At 25.4% G+C, this 16,347-nt stretch overlaps 5 protein-coding genes across 5 annotated transcripts in view; all 5 read right to left on the reverse strand.

The window, feature by feature from the left end:
• LOC122720552 overlaps positions 1-331 on the reverse strand; it is a 3,866-nt gene extending 3,535 nt beyond the window's left edge. The window contains 1 exon segment of the mRNA XM_043947335.1: positions 3-331. Within this exon segment, the coding sequence (XP_043803270.1) occupies positions 3-194 (192 nt within the window). The 5' untranslated portion in view covers positions 195-331.
• A 537-nt stretch (positions 332-868) lies between these two features.
• Positions 869-2,806, reverse strand: LOC122720608 (odorant receptor 4-like). Its single transcript, XM_043947405.1, is given in 5 exon segments — positions 869-922; positions 1,005-1,160; positions 1,457-1,733; positions 1,834-2,276; positions 2,438-2,806. Coding segments are annotated over 5 exon segments (1,299 nt in total).
• A 37-nt stretch (positions 2,807-2,843) lies between these two features.
• LOC122720561 (odorant receptor 4-like) lies at positions 2,844-6,022 on the reverse strand. Its single transcript, XM_043947345.1, is given in 9 exon segments — positions 2,844-2,896; positions 2,899-2,968; positions 3,516-3,634; positions 3,637-3,658; positions 3,930-4,040; positions 4,103-4,202; positions 4,294-4,736; positions 4,903-5,413; positions 5,989-6,022. Coding segments are annotated over 8 exon segments (1,287 nt in total). The 5' UTR covers positions 5,272-5,413; positions 5,989-6,022.
• Positions 6,023-6,338: 316 nt separating this feature from the next.
• On the reverse strand, positions 6,339-7,779 carry LOC122720564. The gene is made up of 2 exons (XM_043947348.1): positions 7,140-7,779; positions 6,339-7,037 (listed from the first exon to the last, which is right to left on the reverse strand). The coding sequence occupies exons 1-2, from the start codon at positions 7,503-7,505 to the stop codon at positions 6,585-6,587; spliced, it is 819 nt and encodes a 272-aa protein (XP_043803283.1). The 5' UTR covers positions 7,506-7,779; the 3' UTR covers positions 6,339-6,584.
• Positions 7,780-8,856: 1,077 nt separating this feature from the next.
• Positions 8,857-16,031, reverse strand: LOC122720540. The gene is given in 13 exon segments (XM_043947314.1): positions 8,857-8,910; positions 9,009-9,164; positions 9,531-9,641; positions 9,702-9,819; positions 9,821-10,305; positions 11,109-11,523; positions 11,525-11,565; positions 13,297-13,374; positions 13,473-13,628; positions 13,996-14,106; positions 14,171-14,270; positions 14,335-14,771; positions 15,666-16,031. Coding segments are annotated over 13 exon segments (2,628 nt in total).
• Between the last annotated feature and the right edge of the window lie 316 nt (positions 16,032-16,347).

The following is a 16,347-nucleotide window of genomic DNA, read 5'->3' on the forward strand; positions in this document are numbered from 1 at the left end:
GAGAAAAATAGGACAAAGTTGTTGAATCCAAACACGACTTTTGATAAAAATCTTGACATACCCTTAAAAACTGATGGCCAAATGCCGATGGATTTCAAAATTCACTTACTATGTTTGGTTACATAAGCGATGTCTTCCTTGCACTTTAGATTGCGTGTTCTGTAATCATTCTCATTTAGTGTAGTGAGATGCATGTTCGTAGACACTTCGAAAACAACTGTTTACAACAGCTCATTGATTGTAAGATCGTCTAGCGCAAGCTCAACAATATTGCGTATGTGGATCTTTCTCACTGCTTGCATAATCAATTATTACTTAAGAGAAAAGCGAATATTTGAAATGATAGTTGAAACTTTCCAATGCTATAGAATCTAAATTTGTATCTCGATATAGATAGAAACGATTGAAGTCTCAATGCACAACAATTAAGAATAAAAAGGTATGTATATTTTTTATATAATGTATATCTTCGTAAAAAATAATAATATTTACATAAACGTAAGATTTAGTAATGATTAATTATATTTGTAATTTCTTTTTTTTTTAATAAAAAATATTTATATTGTAAAAATTCATGATTATTTTTTGTAATTTTTTATTAAAAAAATTGCATATTTTTTATAATTATTGTCTTTAAATATTGAAAATATATTTTTGAATTTTTTCGCTTTTAATAAAAAGCGAAAAAAAAAATAAGCTATTTGTTTATTCATTCTATATATAATCGTGATATATTATGATTAAGTAAAATAATTTAAAAATTAAAAATTTTTTTATAATACATTTTTTTTATTTAATATATAAGCTAACTTGTTATATAAATTATATTGTTATATAAGCTAACTATAAAACAAACATTGCTAAATTATTACATGATTGTAGCTCGAATGAAATTTAAGTACACGAATGATGTCTTTAAAATCTGTAAATATAAATAGTAAATACAATTTGAATTTATATTATATATTAAATTTTAATCAAGCAACATATTTGTAAAGACTCACATTTGCAAAAGTAAACAGAGATAAATCAACTATTCCTCCAGCACTTATTTTCGTTGGACTATTTGATATGGCGATTATTAGGATGAGTCCTTGAATTGTCTTAACAGGTAAGTGATACCAATCAATCATAAAACAGGATAATCCAATGCTGCTGCTCTATAATATATAAAAATCAAAAAAATAATGCAGTGATTTATTAATTTAGATATTTTTATTATTAATTATTTATATTATTAATTATAAACTAAATAAAAAAATGCGAAAAAATATATTGTAGTTTTATATTAGATAATTTAAAATTTTTTTTCTTCTATTTTTTATTGTATTTTTTTTATTTATTATTATTAAGTTAGAAAATTTATGAAATAAATTTTACAATCTTCTACAAATTTTGTTCAAATTGCATAATTATTTTCTAAATATATTTAGTAAACATCGTAAAAATAAAATACCTTTTCCATTAGAAGTTCACCAATATAACATAATATAAATATATTAAATGTTAAAGATATTAATAATATTATGTATGTTGTAAGACTAATGATGTCATTTAATTCCCAATCCTGTCATAATAAAAAATCTTGAATTTGTAGAAAGTCATGTGAAAAATGAAAAGAAAGAAGAAGTACCGTTATACAATAATATTCGAGTAAACAAATCAAAAAGATAGAACCAATAAATTCTAAAAAGCATACTTCTTGCAGTATCACTTGTACTGTCGCTGAAAATCTGTAATCGAAGAATGTACTACAATATATTACATTATGTAATCTCGTGTTTGAGTGATGAAAATTCTTTTATATTGATAATAATAAATTTGTTTTTGTACCTTAAAATTTGTAAGTGATGTTCAACAATTTTTATCAATCGTGCATTCAGATTAAATTTTCCTTTGTCATATTTGGCATGTAAAAGATCATTCAATCGAGCTATGATGATATCAATTTGTCCACAAGCATGTGTTACGAAAAGTGCGGCTAATCCACAAGCACCAGCAGTTATGGAATACATGATGTATCCACATGTGCAATGAAGAACATATATTAACTCATAAATGGGGCTTTTTTGAACATTAAATAGGCCGCTGTATGTGGGATAGACCAGTGGTTTGATTGTATGGTTATATTCATCGATAAACGTACCGATTTCATATTGTAAAATTGTGTGATAAATAGCGCCACCGGTATACATAAAAACAGCACAAATTATTGTTAAATTTCTACCCACTTGTCCATATTTTAACATCATTTCGCGATCTTCATATAATTCTACCTGTTACATCCAGTAGAGATGTGCCCATAACGAAACACTAAATGTTTTTTTTAACTTTAAGAAATAACATATTAACTAATTTAAAAATTATGATTATTAATTGTTAAGTTGCTTTTAATTTCTTATTTTTTTTATTCAATTTTCTTAAATAATTTACTAACCTGTTCCCAATCATTTTGTATCTGTTCGATACAATTCTTAATTTTTGGTTTGCGATAGGCGAGCGCCCAGTGCTTCATCAACGCAATCGAGCAGAATATCAATAAACCGCATAATTTTAATTTTATTACATTATTTTTCTCTTCAAGTATGATATACAGGATACATGGTATAATGGCGAAAAGTAGGACAAAATTAGTAATTCCAATTAAGATTTTCGGTAGAAATTTTGCAACATTCTTTAGAATTATTGGCCAAATACCGATAGATTTCAAAATCCACTTGCTATGTTTGGTTACATAAGCGATGTCTTCCTTATACTTTAGATTTCGCGCTCTATAATCACTCTCATTTAGTATAGTGAGATACATATTCGTAGACAGTTTGAAAACAACTGTTTATAAAAACTCAGTACATTGATTGCAAGGTCGTCGAGCGCAAGCTCAACGATGTTGCGTGTGTGCATCTTTTTCAGTACTTCGATAATCGATTATTAAGAGAGAACCGGACGTTTGAAATTGTAGGGAAGCTAACTGATGCTATAGAGTCTTTATGTTCAGACATAAGTGAAACGAATTGAAGCATAAGTGTACAGCGATTAAGAACTTATATGAAAATTACTAAGAAAGTAGTTAAGTTTGTATTATTATATATAATTTCGTATAAAATAATTAATATATATATAAATATAAAAGTGAATAATCATAATCAAATACTAGTAATAAAATAAGTTGTAATTACTAAGTTTCTTTTGATAAAAAATGATTATTTTGTAAACGACAATTTATAATCATTTTTTTTCTAAAAAAATTTAATTTATAATTCTTGTCTATTAATATGAAAAAGATATTTCTGAGTATTTTCTATTCGTGTAAAATACTTCAAAAATAAAAAATGTTACTACAATTTCTTTTTTTATTTACTATTCTATAACTATTCTTTATTTATAATAATGAAATAGTTATTACATAATGGTAGTTCGGATAAAATTTAAATATGCAAATGATGTTTTTAGAACCTATAAATAAAGTTAATTATGAACAAATGAAATTTGAATTATATTTCATTTAAAAAACTTACATTTCCAAAAGTGGACAAAGACAAATCAACTATTCCACCGGCATTTATTTTCGTTGGATTACTCGAAATGGCGATCATTAAGATGAGTCCCCGAATTGTTTTGGATGGTAAATAATAAAACAGGATAATCCAATACTGCTACTCTATAATACATGAAAATCAAAAAATATTAAATGTAAGTGAATTATTAATTTAATTATTTATATTTTTCTTTCCATAAATTAAATTTTATAGGAAAAAAATATAAAGTTTTACATTAGATAATTTAAACATTTTTTTTTCTTTCATTTTTTTATTGTATTTTTCCTTTATTTATTAATATTTAGTGGAAAATTTATGAAATGCTTCTACAAATTTTATCCGAATCGCATAATTACTTTTTAAATATATTTAGTAAACATCATAAAAATATACCTTTTCCATTAGAAGTTCACCAATATAACATAATATAAATATATTAAATATTAGAGATATTAATAATATTATATATGTTGTAAGACTAATGGTATTATTTAATTCCCAATCCTGTTATAATAAACAAATCTTGAATTTATAGAAACTCATATGAAAAGTGAAAAGAAACGCACCGTTATACAATAATATTCGAGCAGACATATCAAAAAGGTGGAGTCAATACATTCTAGAAAACATAATTCTTGCAATATCACCTGTACTGTTGCTGAAAATCTATAATCGGCATATATTATTAGGTACATATATATATTTATTTTTAATAATTGATAAAAATATTTTCACATTAATAAATTAATTATTGTACCTTAATATTCGCAAATGATGTTCAATAATTTTTGTAAATCGTGCGTTCAGATTAATTTTTTCTTTGATATATTTGCCATATATAAGATCATTTAATCGAGCTATAACGATATCAATTTGTCCACAAGCATGTGTTGCAAAAAGTGCGGTTAATCCACAAGCACCAGCAGTTACAGAATGCATGACATATCCACACATGCAATGAAGAATGTATACAAATTCATAAATGGGGCTTCTTTGTACATTAAATAGACCGTTGTACGTGGGATAAATCACTGGTTTGATAGTGCGATTATATTCATCAATAAATGTACCGATCTTATATTGTAAGATCGTGTGAAAGATAGTGCCACCGGTGTATGTGAACATAGCACAAATTATTATTAAATTTCTACCCATTTGTCCATATTTGAGCATCATTTTGCGATCCTCATATAATTCTACCTGTCACATCCAGTAGAGATGTGCCCTTAACGAAGCACTAAACATTTTTTACTTTAAGAAAGTATATATTGACTAATTTAAAAATTACACGACTATTAATTGTTAAGCTATTTCTAATTTTTATTTTTATCTTTCCTTGTTTAATTTTTTAAATTAATTTACTAACCTGTTTCCAATCAATCCATATTTGTTTGACGCAGTTCTTGATTCTTGATTTGCGATATAAAAGTGTCCAGTATTTTATCAAGGCAACTAAAGAGAAACTCAATAAACCGAATAATTTAAATCTTATCATAGTATCATTTTCTTCGATTACGATATACAGGATGCATGGTATAATGGCAAAAAATAGGACAAAGTTACATAATCCAAACACGATTTTTGGTAGAAATCTTGAGACATCCTTAAGAACTGATGGCCAAATGCCAATGGATTTCAAAATCCATTTACTATGTTTGGTTACATAAGCGATGTCTTCCTTGTATTTTAGATTTCGCGCTTTGCAATCATTCTCATTTAGCGTAATGAGATGCATGTTCGTTGACAGTTTGAATACAACTGTTTACAATAGCTCAATAACATTGATTGCAAGGTCGGCGAGCGCAAGCTCAACGAAGTTGCGTGTGTGCATCTTTTTCAGTACTTCGATAATCGATTATTAAGAGAGAACCGAACGTCTGAAATAAGGAAACTAACTGATGCTATAAAGTCTTTATGTTTAGACGTAAGTGAAACGGATTGAAATGATAACTGCACAATTAGAACTTATATTGAAAATTGCTAAGAAAGTAGTTAAATTTGTATTATTATACGTAAAACATTTTATTATATGTAAAAAAGTGAGTAATCATAATTCATAATTCATAATCAAATACTATATTAATAAAATAAGTTATAATTATTTTCTTTTTGATAAAAAATAATTATTTTGTAAACGACGATAATTTATAATCATTTTTTTTTTTTTAAATTTAAATCATAATTATTGTTTAAGATATGTAAAAGATATTTCTGAGTGTTGATTTTCTAGTGCAAAATATTTTAAAGATAAAAAATATTTTTATATTATTTTATATTTACTATTTTTTTATTTATTATTCTACAACTAATTATTAAAAACAATGAAATAAGTATTACACGATGGTAGTTCGAATGAAATTTAAATATGCAAATGATGTTTTTAAAACCTGTAATTAAGATTAATTAATAAAAAATGAAACTCGAATTATATAAATTTTATTTAAAAACTCACACTTCCAAAAGTGGATAAAGATAAATCAATTATTCCACCAGCGCTAATTTTCGCTGGATTATTCGACATGGCGATCATTAAGATGAGGCCTTGAATTGTCTTGATTGGTAATTGATACCAATCGATCATGCAACATACTATTCCAATATTAGTACTCTATAAACGAAATAATAAATAAAAAAAAATATTTATTAATGAATTTTGACATATTAAACATATTTACATTACAAAACTTATAAGAAAAATGTAACAAAAAGTACCTTTTCTATCAGAAGATTACCAATGTAACATAATAAAAATATATTAAATGTCAAAGATATGAATAATAATGAATATGTTGTTAGACCAATTGTATTATTTTGTTCCCAATCCTATTGAAAATATCATAAAAATATCATAAATTCATAGAAATTGAAGTGAGAAGCAACAAAAACGTACCGTAATGCAATAATATTCAAGTAAGCATATTACAAAAGTGGAACCAACGAATTCTAAAAAGCACACTTCTTGCAGTACTGTCTCAACCATTGCTGAAAATCTACAATAGCACACGATACGTTTTCATAAGCGATATGCAACAGATTTACATCACTTTTCTATTTGTACCTTAAAATTTTTATATGATGTTCGATAATTTCTATCAGTCGTATGTTCGGATTTGAATTTTCTTTCGAAAATTTTCCATCAACTAAATCCTCTAATTTGGCCATAACGATATCAATCTGTCCACAAATATGCGTTGCAAAAAGTGCAGCCAAGCCACATGCACCAACTGTTACAGCATCGAACATGTATCCACAGATACATTGGAGAATATAAACTAATTCATAAACTGGACTTTTTTGAACGTCGTAGAGACGACTATATGTAGGATATATCAGTAATTTAATCGTACGATTATATTCATCAATATATGATCCGAGTTTGTAATGCATAACTGTGTGATAAATTATACCACCGCTATACATGAAAACAATACTGTACATGCTCAAATTTCGGCCTATTATCCCGTATTTTAACATCAATTTTCGATCTCTTTCGAATTCTACCTGTCAGGCGATTTCAATTTTTTGTTAAAAAAAACTCTTTCACATAAATACCAATATTTGTAATAAAAGAAAAAAAGATAAAAAATATTTATTGTAACTGACCCGTTTCCAATCGTGTTGTATCTGTTCTATACAGTGTTTGATTTTTGGTTTGCGCATCGTTAAAACCCAATATTTCATCAATGAGATAAAAGAAAAGCAAGTTAAACCGAGGATTTTCAATCTTAGTATCGGATCCTTTTGTTCCAATAATATATGTAGAACACATTGAATCACGGTGAAGGATAATATTAAATTACTCAGTCCAATTGCAATTTTTGGTAAATATTCGTCGTTGCCTTTTAATACGGTTGGCCAAATACCAATGGAATTTAAAATCCATTTATTATGTTTGGTCACGTAAACGATGTCTTTTTCATAATTTAGATTTCGTGGTTGATTGGTTTGATCTCGAACGAAGAGGTGCATGTTCGTAGATAGTTCGGAAACGACTGTTTACAACAGTTTGATGGCATTGATTGCAAGATAGTCGATTCACATTTGTGCTATTGTGTGCGTGCATCTTTTCCAGTACTTCGAAATCGATTATTAACGTATCAGAGAATCGAACGTTTAAAATTATAGCTAACTGAAGTTACTATAGAATCTAACTTTGTATTCTAGCCATAAGTGGAAAGGAGGTGTAAGTGTATGATGATTAAAAAGTTCTTTAAGTAATATATATATTGCTCCAATAATGTGAATGATTTTTGAAATTATATAATGTGATTTGAATATATATATATGTGTGTGTGTGTGTGTGTGTGTGTGTGTATGTGTGTAATCAAGAATTAATAATTCAATAAGTTATATTACAATTTCTTTTTGTAATATAATATATTTTTTTGAACAAAAAAATTGTTTGAAAGAATAATTTTTTTTAATTTATTTATTTAAATTCATTAAATTTATTATTGTTTCTCAAACATAAAAAATATTTATAAGAGTTTGCTTTAATTTATTTCTCGATAGGTTACACCCAGAGATTATTCCACGCAGGCACACCCAACCTCTTTGGGGTTGGCTTTTAGAATCTATTGGTTAAGGCAAAATACATGCGCAGCTTGGTTTTATCATTGTAAGTAGACAAATATTTTATATTTACCTTAATATTTTTATATAGATATATATTTCATCTTTCAAATCGATTAGTATAATAGAATAGATTTCTTATGAAAAATAAATTGAAAATATAAAATAATAATTTTTCATCTGAAGCTTCGTTTTTAAAAAATTAAATTTTGAAAATTCTTTAAATATGCATTTCTACACTATTTGATTGCACTATATGTTAGTGTTTTAAAAATATTATAAACTTATATTATTAAAGAAATTTATATTACTAAACAATTTATATTACTAAAGAAATTATTAAAAATAGCGTTCAGTTTGTTCTAAACATTGTTCAAATCACAAAAGCATGGAAGAATAAATATTAAATAAATTTTCTGTTGTATTTGATTAAATAAATATATGATTTTTTCTTTCAGTTGTTTCCAGTTGCTATGATCTTTAGCATATATATGTTTTTTAAACATTCAAAGAATTTTCAAAATTCATTTTCTTGAAAATAAAATCTCAAATAAAAAATCATTATTCTATATTTTATTTTCGATTTATTTTTCATAAAGAATTCACTTATGCTTAATTGTGTTATCCGACTTGAAATATTCTGTATATAATTATATTTTATAAAAATTTAAGCAACTATCATTATAGCATATTTCTTTATTTACTATTCAATATTTTATGATCGAAAACAATAAAACATTTATAATTATTACATAACAGCAGTCTGAAGAAAGTTTAAATATACGAATGTCGTTTTTAAAACCTGCGAAATTTAATTACTGATATATAAAGTTTTAATTGTATACTTTTCATTTATGTCACCACCATATTCTTATAATTAATATATCAATATAAACGTACATTTCCAAAAGTAGATAAGGATAAATCAAGTATTCTACCGACACTAAGTTTCGCGGGAGTATTCGACATGGCCATGATCAAGATAAGATTTTGAATCGTTTTCGTTGGTAAATGATACCAGTCAATCATGAACACGGCTACTCCGACGTTACCACTCTGTGATGTAAGTAATAAATTTAATAATGAGTTTTCATATATTTTGATATATATAATTTTTTGTTATAAAAGAAAAATGTAAATATTTTTTGCAAGTGGTTAAATCTCAAATTTTGAAACAGGTGAGTGAACTGAATGTTTGAAATCAGTGAAAAGAAGTAAATGATAATTTAAAATTATTTCTAGAGATGATCAAATGTGTTTTGACAATTTAATTTGTCTAGACTGTGTAGAGAAAAAAATTGTATTGTAAAGAAAAAAGAAATGTGGTTGTTGAAATACTTTCTTACCAAAGATGACTCAGTGAACATTTTTATAATTATAGAAATATATAATAGAAATATATATAAATATAGCATATAGTACCTTTTCTATTAGAAGATCACCAATGTAGCATAATAAAAACATATTAAATGTCATTGATATTAGTAGTAATATATATGATGTCAGACTAATTATATTTTTTTGTTCCCAATCCTGGTGTAAACGTAAAAATATCATATAAAAAATATGAAAATTCATAAAAAAGAAACATACCGTAATGCAATAATATTCAAGTAAACATATTACAAAAGTGGAACTAACAAATTCCAAAAAGAACACTTCTTGTAGAACTGTTTCAACCACAGCTGAAAATCTACAATAACATATAATAAGTTTTCACAAGCAATAAATAATGACTTACATCTTCTTCATATTTTTACTTTAAAATTCTTATATGATGTTTAATAATTGCCATCAGTCGTATATTCGCATTTGAATTTTTTTTGTACTGTTCAGCAACTATGTCATCCAATCGAGACATAATAACATCAATTTGTCCACATGCATGGGTTACGAAAAGAGCGGCCAAACCACAAGCACCAGATGCTATAGTGTCGAAGACATATTCGCATATACATTGAATACCATATATAATTTCATAAGTAGGACTTTTTTGAATATTGTAACCGCCATATGCAGGATAAATCAACATTTTAATTGTTTGATTATGTTCATTAATCTGCGATCCCATCGCATATTGCATAATAGAAATATATATAATACCACTAAGGTACATGAACAAAATACTATAGATGGTCAAATTTCGGCCAATTATTCCATATTTTAACATTAATTCGCGATCATTTTCTATCTCTACCTGTCAAAGAGTAGATTTTATTTAAACAATGTTTTCATTTATAAGTATATAAATATTAGAGATATTGTTGTATATTAAAATATTAAAATATTAAAATATATGTAAAATATTCATCTGAAATTTAAGAATATAAAATTATAATATTTATATATGAATAGACATACAATATATGCAGATAAAAATTTAAAAATATAAAATACATACAAAATACACGTTTGTATATGAGAAATATACATATATTTGATATACATATATCAAAAAATATTAAAAACTGCATAACCAAAATAATAGTATTTTTTTTCTGACATCGCACAATGATGCTCGTCTTGTCTGTAATGTTATTAATATCTCCATATAGTTTCTATTAACAAGTCGAAGCATTCATGGCGCAATGGATACTTAAATTTTTTGATTTGCATTCTTCGTTTAACGTATGGACAAAAATATAAGCTGTTAGAAATTACAAAAATATTAAGAAAGCTAGGAAAAATTGAAAAAAACTTCTTGAAAGGAAAAAATATATATATATGTCATGTAAAAACATATATGATGAAAATGTGATGATGATGAATATATATATGATGAAAATATATATGAATCATATATACCATATATAATAATATAAAAATATAAATATATAGACATAAAATATGTTATGACATATAAAAATGATGTACATAAATATTATCTTATAATAGAAATATAGATATGTATCAAAAATTATATGGATTGAAGTTCAATTTCATTTACTACACGTGTACAGTATTTAGATAATTTAAAGTAGAATATATGCATTAATTAACCTGTTTCCAATCTGATTGCACTTGTTCGATACAGTATTCAATTTCCGGTTTGCGTAGTGTTAAAGCCCAATATTTCATCAATGACATGAAGGAGAAAAAAATTAAACCAAGAAATTTCAATCTTAATAATGTATCCTTTTGCTCCAATATGATGTGTAATGCACTTTGAATCAGGGTGAAAAAACACAGTAAATTATTGAATCCAATCACGATTTTCGGTAAAATTTTACCGATATTTTTTAACACTGTTGGCCAAATGCCAATAGAAGCAAGAACCCATTTGTTATGTTTTGTCACATAAGCTATATCTTTCTTGTAATTAGGATTTCGCGGTTCGTTGATCGGATCTCGAACAGAGACGTGCATGTTGTTGAACAGTTGGAAAACGACTGTTTGTAATAGTCTGGTGATGGTTGTTGTTGAGCTTGCGCTCATAATATCGCATGCGTGCTTCTGTGTTACTACAATTGTAAATCGATCGATACTTATTAAAAGAAGTAAATGTTTGTATTGTAATTATAGTAGAGGCTATCAGTTCATTTCAAAATTTCACATTCGAAGATGGTGGAGAAAAGAATGGATTGAAAACTGATGTTATGTATAAGTGATCAATTGGATTCTGAAATAATGTGTGATATATTCATTTGTGGTAAAAAAAATATTTGTAAAATGTATGTAAATTTAATATGAAATATTTACATTTTTTATGTGATTCAAAAGTATGTTCGAAGCAAATTTAAATATATTATTAATGGTTTTGCTATCTAAAAATAATTTTTTATGTGATTCTATCTTTTAATGTTGTAAAAATTAGTAAAATAATTAATTCTTATATTTGCATATTTTTTTAATTATCTCATAAAGAGATAGATTATAAAATATAAAATAAAATATAAATATGTTAAATATGAAGATCAACAAAGGATGTAATTTTATCTTGTTTTTCGATTAATTCTAAAAGATAGAATAAATACTATTTTTATAATCAATCTTTAAATATAATTTCATTGCTTACCATTAAATAATAATGTTCGAGCATATGCATATTAAACGTGCCATCCATAATTTCTATAAAACATATCTCTTGTAAAATTTCTTCGATATTGTTAAAAAATCTACAGTTTCCATGCATTTTTTCTCTTAAAATCCTTTCTCACATTCTAATTTTAACGCTCCAATACTTCATCGATGTAATCGAACAGAAAGTCAATAACCTGCATAATTTTAATTTTATCACATTATTTTTTTTTGAAATATGATATATATAATAATTTTCAGGATGCATAATAAAATAGCAAAAAATAAGATAAATTATTAATTTCAATTACGATTTTCAGTAGAAATTTTGCGATATTTTTTAGAATTGTTAACCAAATGTTGATGAATTTCAAAATCCATTTGTTATGTTTGATTACATAAGCGATGTTTATCTTGTAGACTTCACATTTTGTAATCACGCTTATTTAGTATAATAATATGTTTTTTTGAAAAACAACTATTTACAATAGCTCAATAGTATTGATTGCAAGTTCATTCAGAATAAATTCGATAATATTACGTGCATCTTTTTTAGTATTTCGATGATCGATTATATTATCGAATTATATTTTTTATTAAGAGAGAATCGAATATCTGAAATTATAGGGAAGCTAACTGATAATATTATAATATATTTTATATTTACATGTAAGTGAAAATTGATGATTAAGAAGTTGTAAGAAAATTATAAGAATAATAATAAAGCCATTTGTATTTTTATGTTTGATATCATATAAAATAATATTAATATTTACATAAATGCAAGAATAAGTAATCATTAAAAAAATAAGTTGTAGTTATTTTCTTATTGTTTCTTAAATTTAAAAAATATGTGAAAGCTTGCTTTATTTTATTTTTCAATAGGCTATTTCACGTAGGCATAGCCAATTCTATCTAATAACTTGAAGAATTTATTGATTAAGATAAAATATATATATATATATATATATCTTATATATATATCTTAGCATTATTATTATTATATATAAATAGACAAATATCTTATATCTATTTCAATATTTTCGTGTACATATTATACACATATAATATATAATTATATTTCATAAAAATTTAAGCAATTACATAGCAGTAAATATCTTTACAACATATTTCTTTATTTACTATTTAATATTTTATGATTGAAAACAATTATAAAAACATTTATATAAGATTATTGCATAACAGCAGTCTGAAGGAAGTTTAAGTACACAAATGTCGTCTTTAAAACCTGCGAAATGTAATTGCTGACAAATAGAGTTCTAATTGTATAATTTTCATTTATGTTATCACCATATTCTTGTAATTAATGTATCAATATAAACGTACATTTCCAAAAGTAGACAAAGATAAATCAACTATCCTACCGACAGTAAGTTTTGCCGGATTATTCGACATAGCCATGATCAAAATAAGATTTTGAATCGTTTTTGTTGGTAAGTGAAACCAGTCAATCATGAACACGGCTACTCCGATGTTGCTACTCTGTGATGCAAGTAACAAATTTATTAATGAGTTTTCATATATATTGATATACACAATTTTTTGTTAAAGAAGAAAAACGTGAACATTTCTTGCAATTAATTAAATTTCAAATTTTTGAAATATATGAGTGAATTGAGTGTTTAAAGCCAATGAAAGACTAAATGATGATAAAAATAAATAAATTTAATATTATGTCTAGAAGTGATTGAATGTGCTTTAATAATTTTTGCATAATTTAGATTATGCGAAAAATTTATAATGTAAAGAAAAAAAGAAATGTTTGATTACTGACATATACTTTTTTATAAATGGTTCAGTGAACATTCTTACAATATATATATAGGAATATAAATATACCATATAGTACCTTTTGTATTAGAAGATCACCAATATAGCATAATAAGAACATATTAAACGTCAATGATATTAATAGTAATACATATGATGTCAGACTAATTATATTTTTTTGTTCCCAATCCTGGTGTAAATGTAAAAATATGATATACTTATAGAAACCAAAATAGAAAAAAACAAAAACGTACCGCAATGCAATAATATTCAAGCAAACATATTACAAAAGTAGAACCAATGAATTCCAAAAAGAATACTTCTTGCAAAATTGTTTCAACTACTGCTGAAAATCTATAATAGCATATGATAAGTTTTCATAAGCAACAAGTAATGATTTATATCTTTATATTTTTACTTTAAAATTCTTATATGATGTTTAATAATTGCCATCAGTCGTATATTCGGATTTAAAGTTTTGTTGTAGAATTGTCCAGCAACTATATCATCCAATCGAGACGTAATAATATCGATTTGTCCACAGGCATGGGTTACGAAAAGTGCTGCCAAACCGCAAGCACCAGATGTTACAGTGTCGACGACATATCCGCACATAAATTGAACACCATATATTATTTCATAAACTGGACTTTTTTGAATATTATAACCATATGTAGGATAAATCAACACTTTAATCGTTTGATTATGTTCATTAATCTGCGATCCCATTGCATACTGTGTAATAGACATATAAGTAATACTACCGATGTACATGAACAAAATACTATAAATGGTCAAATTTCGGCCGAGTATTCCATATTTTAACATAAGTTCGCGATCATTTTCCATCTCTACCTGTGAAATTTATTAAAAAAAGATTTTTCATTTATAAATAACTTCTGTATAAATATAAAAAATCATGATTCTAAACGTGTAATAAAATACACATGTACATAAGAAATTTAAAAGTATATATAAAATATACATTTGAAATTTAAGAATATAAAAATATATAAATTTTTATTATGATATCTATATATAAATATATAGATATCATAATATATAATATATATAGATATAAAGTGATATATAAAAATTTAAAAATATAAAATATAAGACGTACACGTGTTGGTACACAAAAAAATATACAACAAAATAAAAATATGAATTATGCGAGTATTTGACATAGAAAATATCAGAAGTTGCATAATTAAAGTTAATAGCATCTTTTTTGTCCTCACGCAATGTTATTCTTCTTGTTTGTGACATCAAGAATATTTCCATGTGCATTTTATGTTTTTAATAAGTCCAACCTTCCAGCCTTCATTCGTAAGATGATGTAATGGATATAAATTTTTCTTGTTTTGTTTTCTTTGTTTAATTTTTGGATAAAGTGTAGTCTGTTGGAAGAAACTCGCAAGAATATTAAGAAAGCTAGGAAAAAAGAATTTCTTGAAATGAAAAAAGGAAAATAAAAAATATAAAAATAAAAAATGCATACATGACATGTAAAAATATGAAAATACATAGAAATCATATATTCAATATATAAAAATATGTCTATATATATATAAAATATATTATGAAATATAAAAATAATATTTGTATGTATATATAACACGCTTGAAATAAAAATAGCAATATTACAAAATATGTGGATTGAAATTCAATTTCATTCACTACATGTGTACAGATGTATTTAAATACACATGAAGTAGAAATATTTAATAAATGTATGTTTTAATTAACCTGTTTCCAATCTGATTGCACCTGTTCGATGCAATATTTGATTTCCGGTTTGTGTATCGTTAGAGCCCAATATTTCATCAATGATATGAAAGAGAAAAAAATTAAACCGAGAATCTTCAATCTTAGCAATATATCTTTCTCCTCATATATAATATGCAATGCACTTTGGATTAGGATAAAAGAACACAATGAATTATTGATCCCAATCACTATTTTCGGTAAAATTTTATTTATATTTTTTAGTACTATCGGCCAAATGCCAATACAAGTAAGAACCCATTTGTTATATTTCGTCACGTACGCTATATCTTTCTCGTAATTAGGATTTCGCGGTTCATTGATCGGATTTCGAATGGAGAAGCACATGTTGCTGGATAGTAGAAAACCGACTGTTGTGGTAGTCTGGTGAGTTGTGGTAGTCAGTTGCTGTTGAGCTTGCGCTCGTAATGTCGCGTGCGTACTTTTGTGTTATTACAATTGTAAATCGATCAATACTTATTAAAAGAAGTAAATAAAAGTAAAAGACTGTAATTATAGTAGAGGCTATCAGTTCTATAAAATTTTACGAAGATAGTGAAAAGATTGAAAACTGATGTTATGTATAAGTGATCGATTAGATTCTGAAATAATATGTGATGTATTCATTTATCATAAGAAAGTACATGTAAAATGTGTTTATATT

Source organism: Apis laboriosa, unplaced genomic scaffold, assembly GCF_014066325.1.
Source record: "Apis laboriosa isolate Shangri-la unplaced genomic scaffold, ASM1406632v1 scaffold12_cov154, whole genome shotgun sequence".
NCBI classification, from domain to species: Eukaryota; Metazoa; Arthropoda; class Insecta; order Hymenoptera; family Apidae; genus Apis; species Apis laboriosa.